The sequence below is a fragment of the Oryctolagus cuniculus genome, chromosome 17 (genome assembly GCF_051225735.1).
Source record: "Oryctolagus cuniculus isolate XC-2025 breed Fujian yellow rabbit chromosome 17, ASM5122573v1, whole genome shotgun sequence".
NCBI lineage: Eukaryota > Metazoa > Chordata > Mammalia > Lagomorpha > Leporidae > Oryctolagus > Oryctolagus cuniculus.
The window spans coordinates 13,338,010-13,365,884 of NC_142883.1; the positions used below are offsets into that span (position 1 = coordinate 13,338,010).

Consider the following 27,875-nt stretch of genomic DNA (forward strand, 5'->3'; position numbering starts at 1 on the left):
TTGTGGCCATCTGGGGAGTGAACCAGCAGATGGAGGACTTCTCTCTGTGTCTGTCTGCCTCTGCCTCTCTGTAACTCTGCCTTTCAAATAAATCAATAAATCTTCCAAAAACAAAACAAAACAAAACAAAACAAAACCAAGAAACAACAACACTAGGTCTACAGCCCACCAGACAGTGGTGGGAGGGGACACATTCAGCCCAGAAGCCTCTGCCACAGTATCAGCTCCTTCACAAACCACAACTCTATCCCCATGCTCTCAAATGTTCTGTTGATTTTTAATTATATTAAATGATTGATAGCTGTACAACAGAATTTACTTTAAAAACACCTGTTAAATCATTACCACACAAAATGTCTAGAAACAAAGGTAACTATAGCAAGTAAATGTGCATATACTGCTTTTATTTTTACTATGGTTGTTAGTTCAATGAAAACAAATAATAGCTAAAAAGTCTTCAAGTGATATAAAAACATATTTGGGTAAGTTATAACAGATTTTATGTGCTCAGTCAACAGAAATGTGGCACGTTTTTGCACCAATTGCATACTCAAAAGTTAGCCTCAAACATATTTACTATTTCAAAATTTTAGACAAAGGAGCTGAGAAAACAAAAAACACAACATATACACCAGGGTAACAGTCTTTTTTTTTTTTTTAATGACTTCCAATTTTAACTCTTTTCTTAAAGCAGTAAGGCCCTTATTGTAGATTATGTATCATCTCCTCTTTGGCTATAAGGTGTGTCGTTTTGTTAACCAGAGACATCAGTGAGTTCAGTTTCTGAGACCAGTCATTTAATAAATTATTGGGATCCTTGGGTCTCTGGAAGTTGATAATTCCTGCCAATCTGTCTACTTTAGCAAAGATGGTCTTGTTAACCACCAGATTTGAGAGAAAGGCCTCCGATTCCTGCAAGAGAGACACAGATTAAGGCAGGATGACCACAGACAACAAACAGACTGATGGAGGGCATCTTCCACACTTCAGCCAAGAATGCAAGACCATGCAGGGGCACATTCATCGCTCACTGTCAGAACCACGGACTTCTGATAACGCCCGGGGATGAGCAGGGCTGCCTCCGAGTCTGCCCTGCGACCTTGCAAGTGCCGGCCCTGTGGAGCAGCAGCCTGTGCTTAGGTCAGCAATCAGCTGCTCTACTCTGCTTTCGAAGACGTCATGGCACAGGGGCCGTGGGCTGGAATCTGCTCTGCCATCTGGCAAGGACACAGCCCCAGGGCAACCTCCCTGCTCCCAGGACTCTGGGTCCCTCCTCCAGAGAACAGCCAGCGAGCTAAGCAAGGACGGAGCTTCCAGCGCGACCGTTCCACGGGCCTCCCTCTGAGCGGAACTGTCACAGCTCCTTCAGGCACCACAGATGGCCCTCAGGCCACTCTCAGCCAACTCCCATCTCCCTGTCCGCTGTCCGTTCTGTCGCCCTGAAATGCACGCCGAGTGCAGTACGCTTCCAGCAAGCGCTGGCACCCGGTGGGCTGCCGGCATGCCCTCCTCTCGTATTTTAGTCACGCTCTGGACTCCACATTAATCTACAGAGAACTAACATTTAAGTGTCCAACTAGTCTAAGTAATAGCAATGTAAACATAAACTCAGTATTTAGGCCATTTTTGATACTCAAGATACTTACAATTTGATCAAACAAGATGGATTTTCTCTATTTTTCTAAGTTGATGGATACTCAAAATGAATGGCTAACAACTCTGACAATGATGCATCCTACTTACGTCAACGGACAGATCCAGAAGCTGTGCCATCCTCTTCATTGTTATCCGCGTATAGTACTTGGCCATTATTCTGATATTCTGGGGAGAGGGCAGAGGGCAGAGGACACAGAGCTGTCAGTAAGGCTGAAAGCCCGTCCATCCAAGTTCCCTCACTCTTCTACGCTGTTCTCAACTTCAATAAGAAAACCAAACACTGAGATGTTTGTTTGTGTGGTTGTTCAGAGTGATTCACTATGAATACCTCACGCAACTCTTCTTTTTTTCTTTTGTTTCAAAGGTAGAGTTACAGAGGAAAGGGGAGGGGAGGGACAGAGAGAGATAAGTTACCTTCCATCCGCTGGTTCACTCCCCAAATGGCCACAATGGCCAGGGCTGGGCCAGGCTGAAACCAAGAGCCTGGAATCCATCCAGGTCTCCCAGGTGGGTGCAGGGGCCCAAGAACATGGGCCATCTTCTGCTGCTTTCCCAGGTGCATTAGCAGGGAACTGGATTGGAAGTGGGGCAGCCAGGACTCAAACTGGTGCCCATATGGGATGCCCATAGGTGGCAGCTTTACCTGCTGTGCACAACGCCAGCCCACACTTTAGACATCTAGTCAAGGGCGCAGGCATGTGGCACAGAGGTTAAGACACTGCTTGGGATGCCTGCATCCCATTCCACTGCCCTTGGACTTGAGTAGCGCCTGCACTTCTGATCCCAGCTTCCTGCTACTGTACACCCTCAGCGGCCACAGGTGACAGCTCAAGTACCCAGGTCCCTGCCATTCATGTGGGGACCCAGATTGAGTTCTTGTCTCTTGGCTGTTGGAGGCATTTAGGGTGCTAACCAGCAGATGGACAAATTCTCTCTCTCTCTCCTTGCTTTTCAAAAATAAAGTCAAAATATATGCTTGTTTTAACTAAATTAGTCGTTTAAAACTTACAACTATAATTAAGTAGTTTTTCTAAATCTAATAATCGGAAGTTAAGCTTTTCTAATTATGACACTTATGTGTTAAAGGCTAAAATTAAAAAAATAATTGGAGACCATCCCAAAATACTTATTTTACCATTATCCCAACCAGCTAAAGGTGACTTAAAATTACATTTCCTAATTTTTGCTGGAAAGGACTTGATGTCATCAACAAAACACCGGCACTCACAAGGAAAACCAGAGAACAGTAAGGAGAAAATGGACTTTGAAAAAGCTGCACCACCACCCCCCGCCCCGCCACCTGTCACGACCAAGGCCATGGCAACACCAACCTCTCAGAGAGCAGCCAAGGGCTCTACACTCCTCCTTTTCCTTCAACCTCTAAATCCAATCACTGACTACAGGCTGCGGTTTCTTTCCTTCATTCATTCCGTGGACATTTTTCAATCCCTCAGCCTCTGCCTTATGACAATGAACCAGTCTTTATCTCCAGCCTTCTACAGACTTTCAAATCCAGACTCTACATCCAGGAGGCTATGAAACACCAGCATGGGCAGTATCCTCTTTTTTCTTTTCTTTTTTTTTTTCTTTTTTGACAGGCAGAGTGGACAGTGAGAGAGAGAGACAGAGAGAAAGGTCTTCCTTTGCCGTTGGGTCACCCTCCAATGGCTGCCGCAGCCCATGCACTGCGGCTGGTGTACCGCGCTGATCAAGCCAGGAGCCAGGTGCTTCTCCTGGTCTCCCATGGAGTGCAGGGCTCAAGTACTTGGGCCATCCTCCACTGCACTCTCTGGCCACAGCAGAGAGCTGGCCTGGAAGAGGGGCAACAGGGACAGAATCCGGCACCCCAACCAGGACTAGAACCCGGTGTGCCGGCGCCGTAGGCAGAGGATTAGCCTATTGAGCCGCGGCGCCAGCCGGCAGCATTCTGTTAAAAGTGTTCACTTACAGGGGGCTGGCACTGTGGCATAGCAGGTAAAGCCACCTGTGATGCTGGCATCCCCTATGGGCACCAGTTCATGTCCCAGCTGCTCCCCTTCTGGTCCAGCTCCCTGTTATAGCCTGGGAAAAGCAGAAGTAGCCTAATTATTGGGTCCCTGCCACCCACGTGGGAGACCCGCAAGAAGCTTCTGGCTCAGGGCTTCTGCCTGGCTCAGACCTGGCAATAGCAGCCTTGTAGGGAATGAACCAGCAGATGGAAAATCTCTCTCTCTCCATCCCTCTCTTTCTTTGTAGCTTTGACTTTCAAATAAATAAATAAATCTGTATAAAAAATTATCATAACGGGGTATATACAATTTCTTCTGATTCAGACCCCTTCTTCAGCTCCATCTTTTTTCTTCGTGTTTAGCTCTCGAAGTTCCTTTAGTGGCTGTGCCTCTATGCCTTTGCTCAGACCATACCCTCTGCCTACATGAATGCCGTCACTGCCCTCCTGCCTGCAAGATAACCTCACACTCTTCTTACAAATTTCACCTCAATCATTCCGGGGGAATCAATCAACTTTCTCCCTATGTCCCACTCTACTCTTTATATACTTATGTTTATTACTTTTTATTCATAAATACATCTTTCCCTGTGATTTTTAAGCTCATTTTAAAAAATTTTATGTGAGAGGCAGAGATATGTCACTCCCATCTGCTGGGTTTCCATGTGCCTGGAAAGAAAACTTTTATCATTTAAGCTTAAAATTACTGGAGTCATCGCGACTGCCTCCCCAGGTCCACGTTAGCAGAAAGCTGGGAGTCAGGAGCTAGAGCGGTACTGAAGCCAGGAACTCCAGAAAGGCACACAGAAGCCTCAACCATTGGACCAAACACCTGTCCTCTTTCAAGTTTTTTGAAGAGATCGTGTCTCATTATCCCATGTGCCAGGACTTTGTGCAGTGTCTGGCACAGGTGCCTCACGATGAATGTCTCTTATAGGAATGAATGAATGAAGAGTCACATAATCCAATCTGTGTGCTACCAAGAGCAAAGTGCAGGTTTATGGGCTTTTGCACTTCCTAGACAAGCGAGTATCAGGAAGAACAACTCCCCTTGTCCAGCTCTTGGGAAATCAGGTTTATAAACTGTTAAGAATCTGGATTCTTGAGAGGTTCTCTCTCAAAATGACACATGATACAACAGTTACTTTTTCTGAAAAGCCAAAAATAGGAGAAAAAAAGGTAAATGAATGAGATAAATGGAAATGCTTTGGACAATAGAAACATTTAAACAACCAATTTATATCATTATTACACTGTGTATACAAAAAATATCCTAAAGTATTAAAGACATTAACAAATAAAAGTAACATTTGATTATGAAAGTTGAAAAATAACATCATGCTCGAATTTGCCAAAGCAAATTTACTAATTCAAGGCTAAAATAAAAATCATCCCATCACAAATTCTTACATGTTCAACCACTCTGTTCTTCAAGTCGTTCCACCTTTTCTCCCCTTCCTCTGTAGAACCAAAGACGTCAGTGGCTGGACTCTCCAGGGACCCCTTCCTTAATTCCACACCATAGTCCTCGACAAGTGTGGACCAGCGCATCAGCTCCATCGTGGTAAAAAGCTTTAAGAGATCCCTGTAAAGTGTACAAAACTTAATATTTCAAATCTATAATAAAAAATCAAAAGACTGCTTTTACACATTTTTATCGAGTGGAACAGGACATGATTTGCTTACACATATTTTCCCAACTTTACTACCAGGTTCCCACAGAAATTCTGAACACAGCATTCCACAGCTCACATTCTGCTCTCCTGCACTGTATGTGTCAGTCTCTGAAATAACTGTGAACACACTAATGAAACACAAAATCAAAGTCCCCACTAATGATAATACTTTATAAAACAGTTAACTAACCAAAAACTGTGGATGTGGGCTTGATATAAAACTTCTTCTTGAAAAACAAAATGTGTTATAATATTTTTTAAAAATAATATTTATTTTATTTGAAAGGCAGAGGTACAGAGAGAAGAAGAGAGAGATCTTCCATGCACTGGTTCACTCCCCAAATGACTGCAACAGTCATCTATTAATTTCTAATGCAATGCTAAAGGACATATTACCGCTTGTATTATCCCTCTTTTATACTATAATATAATCTATCAGTGACCAGTTAAGGAATATTCACTTAGGTGAACCGATTTTTCTTTAAAATGTTTTTCGTGAGAAACTCTATGCTAATTATGAAAATGCTTACTTGTATTTGGGAATTTCTTCTAACTTCTTATCACCACTTACTCGGTGAACCAAGTCAGACTGTTCGTTGTCAAAAGGAGCCAGGATAACATAGAGAACAACACTTTTCAGGGCCTAAAAAGTTATACAACACAACAGGTTATTTGCAAGGGAAACATAACGGCAATTTGGCAAGAACTGAAAAACTGCAGTAACTCCATCAGTCATCTTGTGTTTGTCTTAGGGTGGAAAAGTCTTCCCAGGCTGCCCTTTCCACAACGTCTTTGTTTCTTTTTTAAGATTTATTTATTTATTTGAAGGGCAGAGTTACAGAAAGAGAGGAGAGATAGAGAGAGGTCTTCCATCTGCTGGTTCACTCCCCAGATGGCCACAATGGCCAGGGCTGGGCCAGGCAGGAGCCAGGAGCCAGGAGCTTCTTCCGGGTCTCCCACGTGGGTCCGGGGCCCAAGCACTTGGGATATCTTCTACTGCTTTCCCAGGCCACATTAGCAGGGAGCTGGATTGGAAGCAGAGCAGCCAAGAATCGAACCAGCGCCCATATGGGATGCCAGCACTGCAGGTGGCAACTTAACCTGCTGTGCCACAGCACCAGCCCCTCTCAGAGTCTTTCTGTAATATTTAGTTTTTATTATTTATTATAAAACCATTACAATAAACCTTTGCTACTTTCAGTTACTACTTCAGCTGATATTTTTCTTGACATTCACTTTTTTTTTTTTTTAAGATTTTATTTATTTATTTGGGAGGTAGAGTTACAGACAGTGAGAGGGAGAGACAAAAAGGTCTTCCTTCCGTTGGTTCACTCCCTAGATGGTCACAATGGCCGGAGCTGCGCTGATCTAAAGTCAGGAGCCAGGAGCTTCCTCTGGGTCTCCCATGTGGGTGCAGGGGCCCTAGCACGTGAGCCACTCTCCACTGCTTTCCCAGGCCACAGCAGAGAGCTGGATTGGAAGAGGAACAGCCCAGGACTAGAACTGGCATCCATATGTGATGCTGGCGCCGCAGGCGGAGGATTAACCTACTGTGCCACGGAGCCAGCCCCGACATTCATTTTTGACAAATACATAAAGAAAAAGTTCTTATAACAGCAGCATAAATGTGGAATATACATACAAGCTCATTAAAACAGCTTTTGTAAAATAACTTTCCAAAACAATGCTGGATCTTCATCTGTAAATTTTGTTAGCAGGTGACCTGCTGCATATTTTTATTATTATTTGAGATGATAAGAGAGCTCCCATCCAGTGGTTCATTCTCTAAATGCCTGCAACAGCTAGGACGAGCCTGGGCTGAAGCTGGGAGCCCGGAACTTAATTCAATCTCCCATTTGGGTGGCGGGAATGCATTTACTTGAGCCATCACTGCTGCCTCCCAGGGTCTGCATTAGTGGGAAGATGGAGTCAGGAGTTAGAGGTGGAGCCAGGCACCCTGATAAAAACATGTCTCGACCCCTAGGCTGAACGCCTGCGCCCTGCTGTCCGTATTTTAAACAACACGCCTGCATTTCATCAGAAGTGACATACACAGGGGCCAGCATTACAGTACACCAGGTTAAGCACCACCTGCAACGCCATCATCTCATATGAGCACCAGTTTGAGTGCCTGCTGCTTCATTTCTGATCCAGCTCCCTGCTACTGCACCTGGGAAAGAAGAGGAAGATGGCCTGATTGCTTGGGCCCTTGCTACCCATTTAAATCTGAAAATAAGAAGAAAGAAAAAACAAAAAACAAAAGGAGAAGTGATACATAGGGGCAGGCATTTGGCATGGTGGCTATCATACTGCTTGGGAGGCTGGCGCTATGCCGTAATAGGTTAAGCATCCACCTGCGGCACTGGCATCCCATTTGGGTGCCGGTTTGCGTCCCAGTTGCTCCACTTTCCATCTACCTCCCTGCTGACAGCCTGGGAAAGCAGTAGAAGATGGCCCAAGTGCTTAGGCCCCTGCACCCATGTGGGAGACCCAGAAGAGGCTCCTGGTTCCTGGTTCCTGGCTTCTGATTGGCTCAGTTCCTGCCGTTGCAGCCATTTGGGGAGTGAACCAGCAGATGGAAAACCTTTCTGTCTCTCCCTCTCTCTGTAACTCTGCCTCTCAACTAAATAAATAAATCTTTAAAACAACAACAAAATATGCTGCTTGGGACAACAGGATCTCATCTCACATGACCTGAGTTCAAGTCTCAGTCCTATGCTTCAGTTTTAGCTTTTTGCTAACATGCACCATGGGTGGCAGCAAATTATGACTCAAGTAATTGGATTTCTGCAACCCCTATGGGAGATCTGGATTGAATTCAGGGCTGTTGGCTTCAGTCTGGCCCAGCCCTGACTACTGCAGACATCTAGGGCCGGGGGTTGGGGGAGGTGAACAAGCAGAAGGAAAATCTTTCAAATAATGAAAACAAAAATAAATAAATAAATGACATACAATTTAAACTATTGCCCAATTAGTCTTAATTCATAAAGATGTATTAAGTACCAACATGACAAATGAAAAGCCATACCACACCAACTGCACCTAATGTTCGCAGTTAAAATGGCTGAAAGTAAATTAAAAATTTAAGTTCTGGAACAGGTGCTCGACCCAGGGGCTAATGCTGCTAGGTGGGACATCTTCAAACCACACTGGAGTGCCTGGGTTTCAGTCTCAGCTCAAGTAGTTGAGCCCCTGACATCCAGGTGGAAGACCTGGATTCAGTTCCTAGTTCCTGGCTTTGGCCTGGTCTGTTACTGGCTACTGTGGGCACATGTGGAATGAACCAATGGATGGCTGTTTTGTATCTCTCTTTACCTCTCAAAATAAATAGAATGAGAATTTTAAAAAGCAAGTTTTTCCTAATAAGTGTATCAATTTTAAGTCTCTTCTTACCTGCTGCCACTTTTCACTTTCTGCCTGTATACAGGGAGTATCATAGATGGCTCTATAGTGCTTACAAATAGACAGATAGGATCCCTCATGCTGATCCAGCTGAATCATTAAGTTATAGTATTTCAATTTTAATTTCTGAAAAAAAGTTGACAAAATCAATTGGGGTTCACAGGTTTTATTCAAATACTTTTAAAGCAATCATGTAGTCTGAGATAAGCTTACCTCTGTATTTTCTTCCTGGAAAAATTTGGTGTTAATTTTCTTGCTGATGATTTGTGTCCGAATGTAATCCTTGACAGCTAGGCAGAGCCTCATTTGCTCCAAAATGAACTCCACGCGCTCCTTCTTCTCCATTGACCCGTAAGTTTCCACCTAGCAGGTTGATAATACTTAGCAATTTGCATGAATTGCAACAGAAATAAACATATAGTAAATATTCACCCTTGAAATATAAGACCCATCAGGTATAAAGGGAATGAGGATTACATAGAAAGCTAGTTACCTCTAGGAGATTATAATTTAAGAAATTATGCAGAATGGGTTTTTGCCCTTTTTGGGGAAGTTCTAAGAATTTTAACACAGGGATTGATTAGTATGACCACCACGACAATGAAGATACAGAACAGTTCTATACAACTTAAGCCCCTCGTGCACCTTCCTACAGGCACACACCCCCTCACTTGCAAGCCCTCACAACCAGTGATCTTTGCCACTACAGATTTGTCTTTTCAAGAATATCAAATATAGCTTGCAATCTTCTGAAATTCTTTATTCACCCCGCATAAGGCCTTGAAGTAAAAGAGTCATTCAAGTGGTGTGTATCAGTAGTTTGTTCTGTTTTATTGCTTGGCAGTACACCACTGCACAGAAAACCACAGCTTACCCACTCACCTGCTGAAGGAACCTGGGCGGATTCTGCTTTGGTTATTACAAACAAAGTCACCCTTACATCAGAGGGCAGGTTTTGTGTGACTATTACATTTTTATTCCTCCTAGGTAAATATTCAGTGAACTGCTGGGCCACAAGATAAGTGCGTGTTTAACTTTATAAGAAACTCCCAAACGGTTTTCCAGAGCGGCTGAACCACTCTGCATTCCCTCCAACAATAAATATGTAAGTGGTCCAACTGAAACCCAGTTAGGATTTTAGAAATTGCTAGCCATTCCAATAGATATGTAGTGGTACATCTGCATTTTCCTAATGGCTAATGAGAAAATTATAACTTTAAATATGAAAAAGTAGTTGAAACCATTATATAAAAGTAAGGCGTTGGTCTTTTCAAAGTCAGTTAAAAAGGCTAATAGGACTAGTAATGGCTGTGGAACGCAGAGTTAGAACAATCTAGAAAATTACATAAATACTTTTTAAAAAGTTATAATATATTTGCTTATACTATAAATGAATTCAGAAAATCCAGGACACCAGACTTACAAAGTGGAATGAAGGCAGCAGCCATCCATTATTTTGGCCTGAAAATATTTTTATTTCACCTTCTTCTTTATACTTTTTTATTAAGAAAACTTACAAACATAATGAATCATCAATGTTGCACTGATACATCTTTATCTACTCTTTATGTATCAAGTAATATGAATCAAATTTCATATAACATATTATATAAATATTATTATCTAAGGTAAGAAAGATAAACTGTGAAGAAAATCATAGCTAAAGGTTCCTTATATCACCAAATATGTGGTCAGTATCCAATCATCTCAATTAGTGTTTTTTAAAAATTAATTTATTTATTTGGAAGTCAGTTAGAGAGAGAGGGAGAGCCAAAGAGAGAGAATCTTCCATCTGCTGCTTCACTCCTCAAATGGCTGCAATGGCCAGGGATGGACACAGCTGCAGCTAGGAGGCAGGAGCTCCATCTGGGTCTCCCACGTCAACGCAGGGGTCCAAGACCCTGGGCCATCCTCCGCTGCTTTCCTAGGTGCATTATCAGAGAGCTGGATCAGAAGTGGGGCAGCCGAGACTCAAACTAGTGCCCATATGAGATACTGGTGCTGCAGACAATGGCTTAACCCACTTTGCCACAGCACTAGCCCTGTCACTTAAGTTTTACAGAATGTTATTTATTTTATCATTTTTAAAGGCAGAGAGAGACAGAAATCTCTCATCCACTGGTCCCCAAAGGCCAGACCAAGGCTAGGACTGAGGACTCAATCTAGGTCTCCCATGTGGGTAGCAGGAAGCTGGAACTGGGAGTAGAGACGGGACTCAAAATTGGGAACACATGTGGGATACAGACATCCCAAGTGGCACCTTAACCACCAGACCAAATGTCTGCCTCTCAGGTAGGTTTCTAATCAAATTAGAATCCAAAAAGAGCCCAGACTGTGTGACTGGGAAATAGACTTCTTTTTTTTTTAATAAGATTATTTATTTATTTGAAAGTCAGAGTTAGAGAGAGGAGGAGAGGCAGAAAAAGAAAGAGGCCTTCCATCTGACAGTTCACCCCCGAACTGGCAGCAATGGCCGAAGCCAGGGGCCAGGAGCTTCTCCTGGGTCTCCCACGCAGGGGCCCAAGGACTTGGGCCATCTTCTACTGCTTTCCCAGGTCATAGCAGAGAGTGGGATTGGAAGTGGAACAGCCAGGACTCGAACTGGCGCCCATATGGGATGCTGGACCTGCAGGCGGCAGCTTTACCTGCTACGCCACAGCACTGGCCGCTGGGAAATATATTTCTTATCTTTTTTTCTTGACACTTACTTGTTAAAGAAATGAAGTCAATGATCCCACAGTTTCCTAGAGTCTAAACCATGCTGACGGCAGCCCTATGCTCCCTGTCACAGGCTTCCGTGCACTCCTCCTGTAAACCTTACATGATCCACAGCTTTATGCAAGGGGGGACAAGATCATCTCACAGGGGATGTTGAATCATGAGGCAAATAATCCACCTGGCTACAAAACAGAGGCAGGCACGTGGACCTGCAGTCAAGATGCACTTTGGACACACATGCCCACACCTCTTATCAGAGCACCTGGCCTCAAGTCCTAACTGCTCCCAACCCCAGCTTCCTGCTAATGCCCCAAGAGGCAGCAGTTGGTCCTTGCCACCTGTGGGAAACCTGGCTTGAGATCCTGGTTCCTGGTTTTGGCCTGGACCTGCCCTGCTTGTTGTGGGCTTTTGAGGAGTGAACCAGTAGATGGAAGATCTCAATCTGTCTTTCAAATAAAAAAATCTTAAAAACCACATGTTTTGGAGGTAAAACTGGAGGCAGTGAAAAGAACAGTGGTCACCAGGGGTTAGGAGGAAGGAGAGATGTTTAGGCAAAGCAGAGGACTTTTAGGGCAATGAAACTATTTTCTATGATACCACAATGGAGGATGACACATGACATTATACATTTGTCAAAATTCAGAGAGTGAGCCCACTGCCGTGGCATAGTGGATTAAGCCTCTGCCGCCGGTGACAGCATCCCATACGGGCACCAGTTCAAGTCCTGGCTGCTCCTCTTCCAATCCAGCTCCCTGCCCAAGGCCTGGAAAAGCAGCGGAAGATGGCTCAAGTGCTTGGGCCCCACCAATGTGGGAGACCCAGAAGTTGTTCCTGGCTTCAGATTGGCCCAGTCCTGGCCATTGCAGCCATCTGGGTAGTGAACCACCAGATGGAAGACCTTACTCTCTCTCTCTCTCCCTCTGTCTGTGGCTCTGCCTCTCAAATAAATAAATATTGAAAGAAAAAAAAAAAAAAAAAAAAGAACCCTCAGAGAACTTTTTTGCCAACAGCAAACCCTAATGTACAATACGGATTTGGGGTACTGATATGTCAGTGCAGGTTCACTATAACAGATGTACCACTCTGAAGGGGAATTCAAAGACAGAGGATACATGGGAACTCTGCACTTTCCACTCACTTCAGCTGTGAACCTAGAGCTGCTCTAAAAATAATATCTACTAATAAAAATGAAACTAGGATCAAGACAAATAGAACCATTAGGAATCCCCATCTGTTAGCAACAACCTTAGGCAAGTTACTCAACTCCTTTGAGTCTCAGTTTCATTGGCTGAAAAATGGGGATAAAAGTGTTGTGTGGGAACATTAAATAAGAAACCTACATATCAAGACATAATTTTTTTGGGAAAAAAATAATCTGTAGAACATAAGACCTTCCTAGTCATGTTATTGTTTTCCCTTCCTGCAGCTAGAATGGATAAAGTACATGATTTCAAAATTAGAATAATCAATTTAACTCAATGAGGAACCCTAATGGGTTCCAAGAACAGAGTGTAAATTCACTCAACATTTGCAAAATGTTGAGCATAGTTCATATACATTTTTCTAGTGAGAGAATCCACAGTTTTTCGATTTCTTAGTTCTTGGTTATCTCACCTTAAGGACTCTTTAAGCCTAGGAATTCACCACCCATCAACTATTCTCTGACACTGAAGCCAGTGACTGACAGCAGATTCCCAAGGCAAGTGAATGGCACACCAATCATATTTTATTTCAGTTCTAGAGAGAATTTAAGTATTCAGATGATAGGGCAAAATTACGACAAGTCTGTTGATCCGAACTTTTCTTCAGAATAACTCAGCAGTTGAGTTTAGCTGGCCTATGATCTCCCAATTTCTACCTGCACAATGACCTCACATTCCCTTACATTCACTTTTGCTCTTGGTGGTTTAGAAGGAAGTGATAAGGTGCTAAAGTACGTTACTGCCACAGAAAATACTGTTAAAATACTAAAACTTCCAAAGTAGCAACTTACCTGTAATTCCTGCAAAATGGAGGCTGCCTCTTTCACATCACCATTTTGCTCTTTTATAGTTGCCAAAGTTTTAGTCAGTCGCGCACGTTCAATTTCAACATAAATCTACAATTAAAGGACATTTAACTTATCAAAATTCCTGTAGAAGTGTGTTAAAATTTTAAAAGATAGACTTGAACTATTATTCAAACAAGTGCTTTATCCTCTATCTACAAATAGAGCTGTGAGACATTTTACATTTCACAAGTATAACCAGAACCTTAAAGAAAATGTCTCTATAAATTATCCTTATTTTACAGCTTTGCTTTGAGAACTCAAATATGAAATTACTGTGTTGAACTAACAGAGTTATATATAAGCCATCAAAATAGAATAAAAAATGCAAATGCCTTTAGAAGAATTATTATTTTATTTTATTTTATTTTATTGTTTTTGACAGGCAGAGTGGACAGTGAGAGAGAGAGACAGAGAGAAAGGTCTTCCTTTGCCGTTGGTTCACCCTCCAATGGCCACCGCGGCCGGCGCGCTGCGGCTGGCGCACCGCGCTGATCCGGTGGCAGGAGCCAGGAGCCAGGAGCCAGGTGCTTTTCCTGGTCTCCCATATGGTGCAGGGCCCAAGCACCTGGGCCATCCTCCACTGCACTCCCTGGCCACAGCAGAGAGCTGGCCTGGAAGAGGGGCAACCGGACAGAATCCGGCGCCCCAACCGGGACTAGAACCCGGTGTGCCGGTGCCGCTAGGCGGAGGATTAGCCTAGTGAGCCGCGGCGCCGGCCTAAAAGAATTATTTAAAAAATGTCACAATTTATAAACAGCATTGTCGCTCCCCGTCTTCGTGGAGGAACGACACAGGACCCTGCGCTGTTCTTTCGTCTGCTCGGCCCTCCCCGGGTTTGCTGCTGGTTCTTCCCGGGTTGGCTACCGTCCCTCCACCTCCGTGGAAGGGCGGTTCCCCCTGCCACTTTCCCCACTTCCGCGGGGGAGCAGCACACCGCCGGCCGGCTCTCTCGGGGGCTGCTCAGGTGTTGCCCTTAGATGTTCCCTGGTGCATGGTCTCTCTCTCCTCCTTTATAGTCCTCTTCACCAATCCCAACTCTGCTACCCATACGCCGAGTACGCTGCTCTCCTCCAATCAGGAGCAGGTCCTACAGTTTATTGGTTGAACTGGAGGCAGCTGTGTAGAAGCTGTTTCTCCCTTCTCAGCGCCATATTGTAGGAGAGCAGATGCATAGAATAAGTCTTAATTCCAGTAACTTAGTCTAGTCCGGGTTGCTCCCCACAAGCATGAGAAATCCAGTATCAATAATTCAACCAATGCTATAATTCTGACTTATCTTTAAGTACAACTTTTTTCTTTAAAAATATCTAATCTTGATAAGTATTAAAGTTGCTAGTATTTTTGAAACTATAAATAATGTCAGATTTATAATTTCTAATAAATTAAATATTAAAAATATCACTATACCCAAGAATCCACAGAGCGAATTTTCATACTTAGGCATGCTCAACCCCTCAGCCTTTACTGTGCAACAGCCCCACCCTTAATTTCCAGTAATACCAAACTAAATACATTATGTGTTTCTTACTTTTGGTATCCTTGTATATAATTCCCTCAATGTCTCAATGTCCTTTTCCCCACTCTCTGGCTCAGTAGAATTTTTGCTTATTCTTCAAAGCACACAAGTAGCCGCAGAGATTTTGGATAAGATCACTTAATTGCTGGAAAAATTTGGATGTACCAAGATAGCCACTGTTTAAAATATACATATTTACACAAAGTATGTCCGGAAGCAGGTAAGAGATTTATCACTGTGAGTTGTGCCAACAGAAAACTCACCTTTCCTTCTGTGACCATTCGCAGAGTATCAATTAATCGAAGTTTGATTGGAAGGTCTGTGATTTCTTCAACATACGCACAGCACTGTTGAACCATTTTTGCAACAGCCTAAAAAGCAAAAACCATTCATAAATAAAATTCTTTTCTCAAAGAGGAAAAACATGTATTTTACTGATAGAAGAGCTATGGTCAAACCTGGTCTCCCCAGGCAGCTCTAGATACCTGAAATGCCTGTCAAAAAACCAAAATCTTCCTGATGGCTAAGAAGCACTGAACACAAAGGAACACATTGCCAAGGTTAGGGCAGCCTTGCATGTGAAGATGCAGCCAACTCGACAAGCATCTGAGAAATGGCAGCCAAGGGAGGGGCGGAGAGGAAGAGAAAGCAGAGCTCCGCAGTGGCTGGAAGCCAGGAGCAGCTGACATTGTGACCGAGCAAAAGGAGGTCGGGGCAGAGGCAGAGGGCCCACCTTGGGCGGGGCGGGTGCAGCCTCAGCCACCCTTACTCACTTGAGCCCAGACAGAGAACCTCTTGCCCTCACTCTCCTCAGCAGGTAATACAAGCGGTTTGGACTACATTCACTCCCTCCAGGTCTAAATTCTATGATGTAGCAAACAGGCTCTATAAGTTTTTGCAAATATTTATCTTGTAAATGTTTTGGAGTTGTGGGTCATAATCATATAGTCTCTGTGGCAATGATTCAGCTTTACCTGTGTAACTCAAAAGCTGGCGGAGAGGGCTGGCACTGTGTATTAGCAGTCTAGGCCTCCACCTGTGGCGCCGCCATCCCATACAGGCGCTGGTTTGTGTCCCGGCTGCTCCTCTTCCAATCCAACTGTCTGCTTATAGCCTAGCAAAGTAGTGGAAGATGGCCCAAGTGCTTGGGCCTTACATCCGTGTGGGAGACTGGAAGAAGTTCCTGGCTCCTGGCTTTGGACAGGTTCAGATCTGGCCATTGCAGCCACTTGGGAGTGAACCAGTTCATGGAAGACCTCTCTCTCTGTCTCTCCCTCCCTCCCTCTCTAACTCCACCACTCAAATAAATAAATAAATAAATCTTAAAAAAAAAAAAAAAAAACTGGCAGACACAATCTATAAACAAATGACCATGGCTATGTTCAAACAACTTTAAAAAAAAAGATTTATTTATTTTAAGGCAGAATTACAGAGAGGCAGAGGCAGAGAGAGAGGTCTTCCATCTACTGGTTCACTCCCCAGATGGCTGCAATGGCCAGAGCTGGGCTGATCCAAAGCCAGGCAGGAGCTTCTTCCAGGTCTCCCGTGTGGGTGCAGGGGCCCAAGCACTTGGGCCATCTTCTACTGCTTTCCCAGGCCAGAGTGGAGAGCTGGATCAGAAGTAGAGCAGCTGGGACTTAAACCGGCACCCAAATGGGATGCTGGCACCACAGCGACAGGTTTACCGGCTATACCACAGCACCACAACTTTATTTACAGAAACAGGTGGCAGGTGGGGTTTGGTCTGCAGCTCATCATTTGCCAACCCCTATCTAGATTTTAAACAGCAAGTTAAAATCACTGATAATATCTAGGACCCTGAGCCATCAAGTAAACGTTAAATTACATTAAGTACACATATGTTTTAAGACAGAAAATAAAAAGCCTAACTTAGGAAGATTTCCATGAAAAACACTAATGTTCCAAGTAGTTCAGGTTAAACCTTTACCCATCTGAAAAACAGGGGTTTCAAAAACTAAAATTTTGCTGTAAAATGTCAACTTTCTTTCAATAAGCACAAGTCTCTGGGACATGCAGTATCTCATAAAACATATGCTCACTCTAAGATTATAATGATTTCTAGAACAGCACATAACTTAACAATTCTTAAAGCTGTGCAAAATATACATTAACAGAAATATGAGAAAAAACACAACTATATCAATATTCACATCAGCAAACATCCTGCGGCTCAGTGGGGAAGTCATGGGGAGTCAAGTGAGGTCCTGTACTCAAGTGATGGCGAATTACAAACCATTTATTTTAAGCAATCTAAAAAGGCTATGTTTTTTAAAAAATCATTGCTTTCTAAGTTTGTTTAACCCATTACGACTCATTGTCCTATATTTGGCACTTATAAAGATTTAAATTGGGCAGCAAATTTACTACTTGAAGTAACTTTGAAATAAATATGTTGCTGAAACAGTCATATAATTAAAAACACAACAATAAATTAGGCAAAAGAAAATTTAAAAGAATAAAATAAAAAGGGCAGAGGCCGGCGCCGCGGCTCACTAGGCTAATCCTCCGCCTTGCGGCGCCGGCACACCGGGTTCTAGTCCCGGTCGGGGCACCGGATTCTGTCCCGGTTGCCCCTCTTCCAGGCCAGCCCTCTGCTGTGGCCAGGGAGTGCAGTGGAGGATGGCCCAGGTGCTTGGGCCCTGCACCCCATGGGAGACCAGGAAAAGCACCTGGCTCCTGGCTCCTGCCATCGGATCAGCGCGGTGCGCCGGCCGCAGCGCGCCGGCCGCGGCGGCCATTGGAGGGTGAACCAACGGCAAAAGGAAGACCTTTCTCTCTGTCTCTCTCTCTCTCACTGTCCACTCTGCCTGTCAAAAAAAAAATAAATAAATAAAAAGGGCAGGAATTGTGGTTCAGGGGGTTAAGCCCCTACTTGGGATGCTCACAGCCCTTATCAGAGCCTGGAATCCAGTCCTGTCTGCTTCCAACACAGCTTCCCGCCATTGCGCACCTGGGAGGCAGCAGATGATGGCTCAAGTAGTTGGGTTCCTGCCACCCACACAGGAGACCTGAACTGAGTTCCTGGCTTCTAGCTGGCGCAGCCCTGATTGTTGCATTTGGGAGTGAACCAGTGGATGCAAGATCTCTCTCTACTTTTCTATTGCTCTGCCTATCAAATAAGTAAAAATGAATAAACAAACTAAAAAAAGTATAAAAAAGTACCCAGTTTATTTTTTTTTAAATAGTTATTACTGGAAAAGAACAAGGACATTTCAAGTCTCGTAAGCAGTTTCCACAGCTCTGAAGACAGTCTGTACATAACCTGTTACAGGGAAAGAGCAGTCCTGACTCCTGTTCTGTTTGTCACTAGCCAGCTGTGAGACCGACTCAAATTTCTCTTTCTCCAAGAAGACTTCCTTAGTAATCCTAATCACTTTTCCTACTCTCACCTGTCACTATTCTCTTGTTATTTATTTATATTATGTAAGTATGCACAGATTTCCTTTTTTTTTTTTGCACTAAATCTTCTATTTGCTGGTTAACTCCCCAAATACCTCCAACAGTCAGGGCCAGGCCAGGCCAAAGCCAGGAGCCTAGAACTCAATTTGGGTCTCCAGTGTGGATAACAGAGACCCAAATATTTCAACCATGACCCACTGCCTCCCAGGGTGCACATTCCAGGAACCTGGAATCAGAAATGGAACTGAGACCTGAACCAGGTATGGCAATTTAACTGCTATGCTAAACACCCAATTTAACCCATTTTATTATAATGCCCAATCTGTTGCAATATAATTAATACAACAGGGTTCTGGAGAAGAGACTTCTCTGTGATTATTTTTGGTTCTGCTACTATCCTCTTTTACAATGTAAAGAACCCAGAAACTATTCAGGGAGCACATTTTTAAAAAGGTTCTGCTGCTCATTTTTTTTAAATTAACTTAAATTAAATTGAAAGGCAGAGAGACAGAGAGCCCCCCCCCCCCCCATCCACTGGCTCAGTCCCTAAATGCCCACAACAGCCAAGGAGTCAGGGTTGGGAGGGACACAGCATCTTAAAATAAGATGTTTCTTTTCTTTCCTTTTTTTTTTTTTTTTTGGACAGGCAGAGTTAGACCGTGAGAGAGACAGAGAGAAAGGTCTTCCTTCCGTTGGTTCACCCCCCAAATGGCTGCTACGGTTGGCGCACTGCGCCGATCCGAAGCCAGGAGCCAGGTGCTTCCTCCTGGTCTCCCATGCAGGTGCAGGGCCCAAGCACTTGGGCCATCCTCCACTGCACTCCCAGGCCGCAGCAGAGAGCTGGCCTGGAAGAGGAGCAACCAGGACAGAATCCAGTGCCCCAACTGGGACTAGAACACGGGGTGCCGGAGCCACAGGCAGAGGATTAACCAAGTGAGCCACGGCGCCGGCCAAAATGAGATATAAATGTAAAAAATAGAATCTATTCCTACCAATGATATTGAAATATATCTCGGGCAAAAGAATAAGGAAGCAGTGAACAAAGTCCAGATTTATAAAAGACCAAGAGAATTTGCCAAATCTTTAAACAAATGAGTGATCTATCTAAAAAAGGCCAGAGAGTATGTTAAGAAATAAAGAGCCAACGTTGTGGCATAGTGGGCAAAGCTGCCACCTGCGACACTGGCATCTTATATAGATGCTGGTTCGAGTCCTAGCTGCTGCAATTCTGATCCAGCTCCCTGCTAATGTGCCTGGGAAAGCACCAGAGGATGACCCACGTGCTTGGGCCCCTGAACACATGTGGGAGACCCTGAAAAAGCTCCTGGCTTTGGACTAGCCCAGCTCCAATGCTGCCATCTGGGGGTTGAAACAGCAGTTGGAAGATCTGTCTCTTCCTCTAACTCCGCCTTTTCAAATAAATAAATAAATCTAACAAAAGAAAAAAAAGATATTGTTAACCAATTCAGATGATCACCTCAACAAATTACAAACCAACCACTTAAAGTCATAACAATGAAGACCAGGGCAACACGGAGACAACCAAGCCACGTCAGCAACCCGCACACTCACTTGTTTTAACTGACTCCGTCTCTTTGATAAAAGCATAATATTTTCATTAAGTAAATCCCATTCTTTAGCTTCATAGCACATCTTCACTACTGCAACTAAGATACGGGATGTAGACACCATATCGGAAGCCTGTAGGAATGAAAATATGTTGCAAGTTAACGGAACAATGTTAAATGGAATTAGTGTTAATTGAAGTTTTTACTGTTATCTACTCACAGTACGAGTCTGTTTTTCCAAAGAAAGAAGAGTTTCGATGACTTCTTGGAGTCTTCCTTCCTAAAACAAAAGATAAAAACGAACAATGAAAACACTACCCAAAACTAATCTAACATGAGATGCTTTGACACAGAAAAACCAGTAGCCTATTGTAGAGGAAAAGGACCACTTTCACTTTTATGACTGTGCCTGCTTCGCCAGTGGGTTTAAGTCTACAGACCCCTACTTGGGGCCCACAAGCTATTTTCAACTGTGTGGAAGAAACTGAACTGTGTGTACACAACAAGGATTCAACACTTGAGAAAAACACTAGGTCTTTGTTTTGGATTCTAATTTATCAGCTCATTATGGCAACACACACTTATCTTGTCCTGCACAGACACTAGGCGGTGGTCACATGCATCTGTGAAGAATAAAAACAGGAAAACAAATGCTTTCTTTTTAAATTCACCATAACACACACTTAAAACAAGAGTTTAGAGGCTGGCGTGTGGCACAGCGAGTTAAGCTGCCATTTGTGATGCCAGCATCTGATACCAGAGTGCTAGTTCACACCCCGGCTGTTCCACTTCTGATCCAGCTCCCTGCTAATGCACCTGGGAAGGCAACAGCCGATGGCTCAAGTATTTGGGCCACTGTTACTCATGTGGGAAACCCAGATGGAGTTCCTGGCTCCTGGTTTCAGCCTGGGCCAGGCCTGGCTGTTGCAGCCATTTGGGAAGTGAACCGATAGATAGATGTCTCTCCTTCTGTCACTTTGGCTATCAAAGAAAGCCTAGTCAATTTGCCACTGACTTTCGAGGAAACGGAGAGCACCTGAGAACCCCAGGCACCCTATACTGGAAGACACTCTCTTACACAAACACCGACCCACAGCAAACACACCCTGTTGGCCAACCTATATAACGTCTTCACACCCCTAGCTCAAATGTAAAAAGAAAACATTCTCTGGTATATACTTTAAGATATGAAAATATTTTATGTAAAATATGAGAACTAAAACAAATCCTATTAAGAGGCACATATTTTTGATAAAAAGCAAAAACTACAGCAGAAAAATTGTACTTATTTAAGATACTGATATTAGTGACTATCATGTACACAATGCTGATAATGAACTGGAACTGATGAGGAGGGTTTTATTTAAAAAATGTTCTGGGCAGCTGGCGCTGTGGTGCAGCAGGTAAAGCCACTGCCTGCAATGCCAGTATTCCATATGGGCACTGGTTCAAGTCCCAGCTGCTCCACTTCTGATGCAGCTCTCTCCCATGGCCTGGGAAAGCAGCAGAAGACGGCCCAAGTCCTTGGGCCCCTGTACCTGCATAGGAGACCTGGAAGAAGCTCCTGGCTCTGGACAGGCACAGATCTCGCCATTGTGGCAACTGGAGAGTGAACCAGCGTTTGGAAGACCTCTCTCTCTCTCTGCCTCTCCTTCTCTCTGTGCAACTCTGACTTCCAAATAAATAAATCTTAAAAAAAAAAAAAAAAAAGTTCTAGGGCCTGTACTGTGGTGTAGTGGGCTAAGCCTCTGCATGTGACATTAGCATCCCATATGGGTGCCAGTTCGAGACCCATCTGTTCCACTTCAGATCTAGCTCCCTGCTAATGAGCCTAGGAAAGCAGCAGAGGATGGCCTAGGTGCTTGGGCCCCTGCACCCACGTGGGAGACCCAGAAGAAGCTCCAGGCTGCTGGCTTCAGCCTGGCTCAGTCCTGATGGTTGTGGCCATTTGGGGAGTGAACCTGTCTTGCATCCTCTCTCTGTAACTCTACCTTTCAAATAAATAAAACATAAATCTTAAAAAAAAAGTTCTAACCATAAACGAAAAGTTTTTATCTTAATGACATTCATGGGTAATACATGAGGATTCTCCTTTTTCACTAATGAAAGAAACTAATTAAATAGCTTTTGTGTTGAGAACACAAATGTTTGGACTTTTTTTTCTGTTAAAGATTTTATTTGCTTATTTGAAAGGCAGAGCCACAGAGAGAGAGAGGTAGAGATAGAGAGATCTTCCATCCACTGGCCCACTTCCCAGATAGCCACAATGGCCAGGCCTGGGCCCGGTAGAAGCCAGGAGCCAGGAGCCCCACCCTGGTCTGTCATGTGGGTAGCAGGAGCCCAAGCACTTGGGCCATCCACTGCAGCTCCCCCAGGCCATTAGAGAGGGGGAGGTGGATGGGGAGGGATCTTGCATCTGCTGGTTCACTCCCTTGATGGCCACAATGGCTGGGGCTGGGTCAGGCCAGGCTGAAGACAGGAGCTTCTTCTGCATCTCCCAAATGGATGGCAGGGGCCCAAGCACTTGCACCATTTTCTGCTGCTTTTTGCAGGCCATCAGAAGGCAGCATGATAGGAAGTAGAGCAGCTGGGACTCGAACCAGTGCATTGCAGGCGACAGCTTTACCCGCTACACCACAATGCTGGACATACTAACACATCTTTAAATTTTTTTAATTTATATTTATTTGAAAGGCAGAATGACAAAGCAAGATCTTCCATCTGCTGGTTCACCCCTCAAATGCCTCCAACAGCAGGGGCCAGGCCAAGGTAAAACCAGGAGCCAGGAGCCAGCAGCCAGAAACTCAATCCTGATTTCCCATGTGGGTAGCAGGGACCCAAGTACTTGAGCCATAACCTGCTGCTTCCCAGGATACACAGACTATTAATGTATTTGAGAAAATATTTCTTAAGCAAAGAGGAGCACTAATTCTGAAAGCTTTACAGACACAGTATACAATAAATGTTCATCAGAGAATAAGAACAATGAACAAATCTATAAATTCTCCAGAGTTGATGGTTCATAAATCATAAAAGAACAAACAGTCTCTGAACTAGAAAGACTGCTAGAGATATTTCAATCACCTTATTTTACTTTTGAAAAAGCTTGTTTACTTGAAAGGCAGAGCAAGAGGAAGAAAGGAGCGGAGGCAGAGATCTTCCATCCACGGGTTCACTCCCCAGATGGCCACAACAGCCAAGGCTGGGTCAGACCAGAGCCAGGAGCCAGGAGCCAGGAGCTCCATCTGGGCCTCCAATATGGGTGCCAGGCACTCAAGTCCCTGAGCTGTCACCGGCAGCCTCTCAGAGCACACGAGCAGGATGCTGGGTCCGCAGCAGAGAGGGAACTCAATCCCAGGCACTCCAATACAAGATGCGGACACTCCAGGTGGTAGTTTAACCAGCCACAGCTCAACACGCACCCCAATTACCCGACTTGACAGATTGAAAACACTGTGTACCAAACAGCTTCCATGACTTTCTCAGCCACAAACAAATGAACAGAACCAGATGGCGGGGGCTTGCCTTGCAGTCCAATGTTCCTCCCACTGCACCGCACTGCTCCACCTACCATGCTAGTTTAAATGAGGACTTTGCTTTTACCAAGTAATCTCCTTAGGGAAAGGTTACTACCAGGCAACAAAATGAGGCCCCAAAACAGTTAAAATGTAAAATACAGTCCTCTGAGATAGTGAATCTACAGTCACAATTTCAATTATAGTTGAACATCCCTAATCTTGAGATTAAAAATCTAAAGTTTTGGGGCCCGGCACTGTGGCGCAGCAGGTTAACACCCTGGCCTGAAGCACCGGCATCCCATATGGGTGCCGGTTCTAGTCCTGGCTGCTCCACTTCCAACCCAACTCTCTGCTATGGCCTGGGAAAGCAGTACAAGATGGCCCAAGTCCTTGGGCCCCTGCACCCGTGTGGGAGACCTGGAAGAAGTTCCTGGCTCCTGGCTTCAGATCAGCACAGCTCCGGCTGTTGCGGCCATTGGGGAGTGAACCAAGGGAAGGAAGACCTTTCTCTCTGTCTCTCTCTCTCACTGCCTGTAAATCTACCTGTCAAATAAATAAATAATAAAAAAATTTTTAAAAATCCAAAGTTTTTGAGCACTAAGACATCACAAGTGGAAAAATCCACATTTGATCTCATGTGACAGGTTATATCAGTCAAAGCACAGGTGCACTTAAGCTACTGTATAGCTATGTGTAAGAAACATAAATGCATCTTTTTTTAAAAAAAGATTTATTTGAGAGGTGAAGTTACAGCAGAGAGATGGAGAGACAGAAAGGTCTTCCATGCACTGGTTCGTTCCCCAAATGGCTGGGCCAATCTGAAGACAGGAGCCAGGAGCTTCTTCTGGGTCTCCCATACAGGTGCAGGGGCCCAAGGACTTGGGCCATTTTCCACTGCTTTCCCAGGTCATAGGTAGAGAGCTGGATTGGAAGAGGAGCAGCTGGGAATTGAACCAGTGCTCAAAAGGGATGCCAGCACAGCAGGAGGAGGCTTAGCCTACTATACCACAGCAGTGGCCCCCCAAAAATGCATCTTGTGTTTAGACTTGTATTCCATTTTCAAGATTTCTCATTATATGTATGCAAATATCCCAGATTTTGAAATCTAAAATACTTCTGGTCCCAAGCATTTCAGATAAGAGATACCGACCCTGCACTATTAGTCATGGCTGGGAGCAGCAGAGCGTAATTTAATATACAGGGTTCTAACTCAGAAACACAGGTACTGAAGAACTGCACCCTGGAAGTGAGGGAGCCATGTGGTACTGCACAGCCAGTCTGGAAAACAAGACGTTAACCGCCACCTTTTCAGGGAGGTGTTCCTAGATAACGCCCTCTCACATCAGTAACATCAGTAGTCGCCTCCTTCTCTAACACTCGACCCTAACTCTTGTTTGCTAGCTTCCCTGTCTCACCAGAATTTAAATCTGCAATAGCAGGGACCTGGCACAACTCTGGCTGTTGCAGGTATTTGGGAAATGAATCTGCATATGGAAAATCTTTCTCTTTCTCTGCCTTTTAGATAAGAAATGAAAATTAAAACAAACCAGGCTTTGCAGCCAAACTGCCGGCTCTACTACCATGTTACCCTGGGCAAGAAACTTAAACCAATTTTTCTCTCCAGTGAAGTGAGATAGTGAGATAGCTTTTATTTTCAAATGTCTTTCACACTTAAAACAAAAATGTCTGAGGGAAACCAAGCAAGATTTGATAATCCGTTAGAGGCAGTGGATGCAGCAGAAAGAGCACTCGCGTTGCCTGCCAGGAGCCTGGAGCAGGATCTGCCTGGGCCGCTCCCGGCGAAAACCACACAGCCTTTCCGGTTCTATTGGCAGGCTCAAAATAGAAATAAAAGAATGTATACTAAAATGTCCTCTACTTTCTAATGTATAATTGTTATGGGCAGCCCCTTCCCCCCAAGTTATGCTTGACAGAATTAAAAAATTAATACAAAATGTGGGCTGGTACAGCAGGTAAAGCTGCAGCCTACAACACCAACACCCCAAATAGGCGCTGGTTTAAGTCTGGCTGCTCCACTTCTGATCTGCCACCTGCTAATGTGCGTGGGAAGGCAGAAGATGGCCCAGGTGCTTAGCTCCTGCACCCCTGTGGGAGATCAGGAGGAGGCTCCTGGCTCCAGTATGCCCAGCCTTGGCCATTGTGGCCATTTGGGGAGTGAACCAGCACATGGAAGACCTCTGTCTCTCTCTCTCTCTGTAACTCAGCCTTTCAAGTGAATAAAATAAATCTCTAAACAAATAAAAGAATTTTGTCTAATGATCTTCCCACTCCCCAGTGTCCAGCACTGGTTTTGCACACAGAAGGCTGTTGTAAAGAGATTTTTTTTCCCTCCTAGGCCTCAGTTCTAGGAATAGCTGTATTTCTTTAAAACAAACGATTTGTCTCTCTTATAGACACTATCACTCTATTAAGTCCAGAGTGGAGAGTCAGAGGCTGCCTCTGGCCTGTTTAAGTACCTTTGGTTGGATTTACACAGTATTAGATAAATAATAAGGTAGTTCACATAAAAATCCACATTCCTGGGGCAGTTTAGATGCCATGTGCGACACCCACATCCCGTACTGGAGTGCTTAGGTTCAAGTCTCAGCTCTGCTCCCCATTCCAGCTCTCAGCCAGTGCGCACCTTGCAGGCAGCAGATGATGGTTCAAGTAGCTGGGTCCCTGCCATCCACTTGGGAGACCTAGACTGAGTTCTGGGCTCCCAGATTCAAGCTGGCCCAGCCTGAGCTGCTGCAGCCATCTGGGCAGTGAACCAGTGAACGAGTCAGTTCTCTGTCTCTCTCCCCCACACAAATAAGTAAATAATAATTTAAAACCCACGTTCCTGGTTTCTCCCTCAAATCAGTAGGGCTGCCTAGGCTCAGCTTTCATGTCCAGGTGGCAAAGGCTAACTGGAGGTGGGGAGCTGCTGACTCCTTTCCAAGTCCTATCATCGTCTGTAGGGTGTGCACCTGGTTCTGCCACTACCGGTGTGTGACCCTGGGACACGTGACCCAACCTCTCCTGGCCTCGGTTTCCTTGTCTGTGAAATAAGAGCAAAGTAATGCCTGCTGCCGAGGGCTGTGCGAACTGGTGCCTGCACGCGCGCGGCTCGGGTCACCTGCCCGCGTCGGAGGCGGCTGAGCTTCCCAGCCCCGTGTGGCCGATGATGTGTCTCCACACCCGCTGGGGGACAGCTCAGGAGGAATCTACACCGCCGACACGCAAGCCCAAGGAAGCACGCAGAACCTAATACGCAAGTCAACGCCGCCTTTCTCAGCCCATTAAACATCTTTCCTTTTAAAGAGACGCATTAGAAAGGATTCCTCCTAAGAACTAAAGGTGACCCACTCCTTACGGCTCCTTAAGGAACAAAAGCCACCCTGGCGAACCCATCTCACCGCCTGCGGCTGGACTGATCAAGGAGTTCACGGAGGCCGTGTGGGGTAGATTCAGCCAGGACCCAGACCCTGGGCAGGTAAACCTGGTCTTGAACCCCAGAGTCTGCCTGTCGCCGGCTGCAATGACACACCGCTGCCCGACAGCGGGGCCCCCACCCCTCGGCGGCTCTGCCCCCGACCGCCCACTCGTCTCTCCTGCAGGTCCCTCTCCAGGAGCGGCGGCGCCCCCATGCCCATCTCCCGACTCTTCCACGTCCAAAACACACGCCGGCAGGAACGAACCGCACCCCGCTCTGAGCCCAGGAGCCCTCCACAACGGCGGGAGACGGCGCCAGGCAGACCTCAGATTCCTCCGGGCACGCACTCCTTAAGGACAGTGGCCAAAGCCCGGGCACACCACCCCGATTCAGACGCGTTTCAGCCGCACCACCAAAGAGCCCCGCCTAGCCCGAACGCTGAAGCGGCCCTCGCCCCTGGGAAGCTGCCGGGGCGGACGCAAGTCAAAGAGCATCTAGGAAAAGGCGGAGTGTCCACCGAAGCCCCATCCCCTGCGAGGACCGAGTGGCCACCGGTCCCGGGGAGGGCTTGGGCAGCCGTCGGCACGAGCGTCCTCGGGCTTGCGCCGTCTCCCAGCCACGCAGGCCCAGCCAGGACTTGGATGGGCCATAGGGGGATGCGAGCGCCAGCCCGCAGGCCCCCTGAGGCCTAAGCAGGCTCGGCGCCGTGACTCAGCCCCTGGCGCCCGCCTCCAGCCGGCCGGCCGCCCCTCACCTTGGCCAGCTTCTCGCACTCGGGCAGGCGCTGATCCACCGTGGCGCTGTAGTCCACCTCCATCTTCACGATGCGCCCATCAGCCCGCTCCGAGCCGCCGTCTGCCATGGTCCCTGCCCGAGCGTCCCTAGCTGCTGCCCCGCTTCGGCCACCACTCGTCACCCGCGCCGGAAGCCACCCGCGGCTCCACTC

The 27,875-nt window shown here is 45.5% G+C and overlaps 1 protein-coding gene across 2 annotated transcripts; it reads right to left on the minus strand.

Annotated features, from left to right (window-relative positions):
• Nucleotides 1-383: 383 nt before the first annotated feature.
• Nucleotides 384-27,875, minus strand: PSMD12 (proteasome 26S subunit, non-ATPase 12). Of its 2 annotated transcripts, none has more exons than XM_008271732.5 (11): nucleotides 27,684-27,875; nucleotides 20,214-20,273; nucleotides 19,998-20,126; nucleotides 15,269-15,376; nucleotides 13,433-13,537; nucleotides 8,935-9,084; nucleotides 8,713-8,847; nucleotides 5,850-5,962; nucleotides 5,054-5,228; nucleotides 1,744-1,821; nucleotides 384-912 (listed from the first exon to the last, which is right to left on the minus strand). In XM_008271732.5, the coding sequence occupies exons 1-11, from the start codon at nucleotides 27,789-27,791 to the stop codon at nucleotides 703-705; spliced, it is 1,371 nt and encodes a 456-aa protein (XP_008269954.1). In that variant the 5' UTR covers nucleotides 27,792-27,875; the 3' UTR covers nucleotides 384-702. The 2 variants fall into 2 exon arrangements, with proteins under 2 accessions (XP_008269954.1, XP_089172898.1); XM_089316772.1 differs by lacking the exon at nucleotides 27,684-27,875 and adding an exon at nucleotides 27,254-27,618.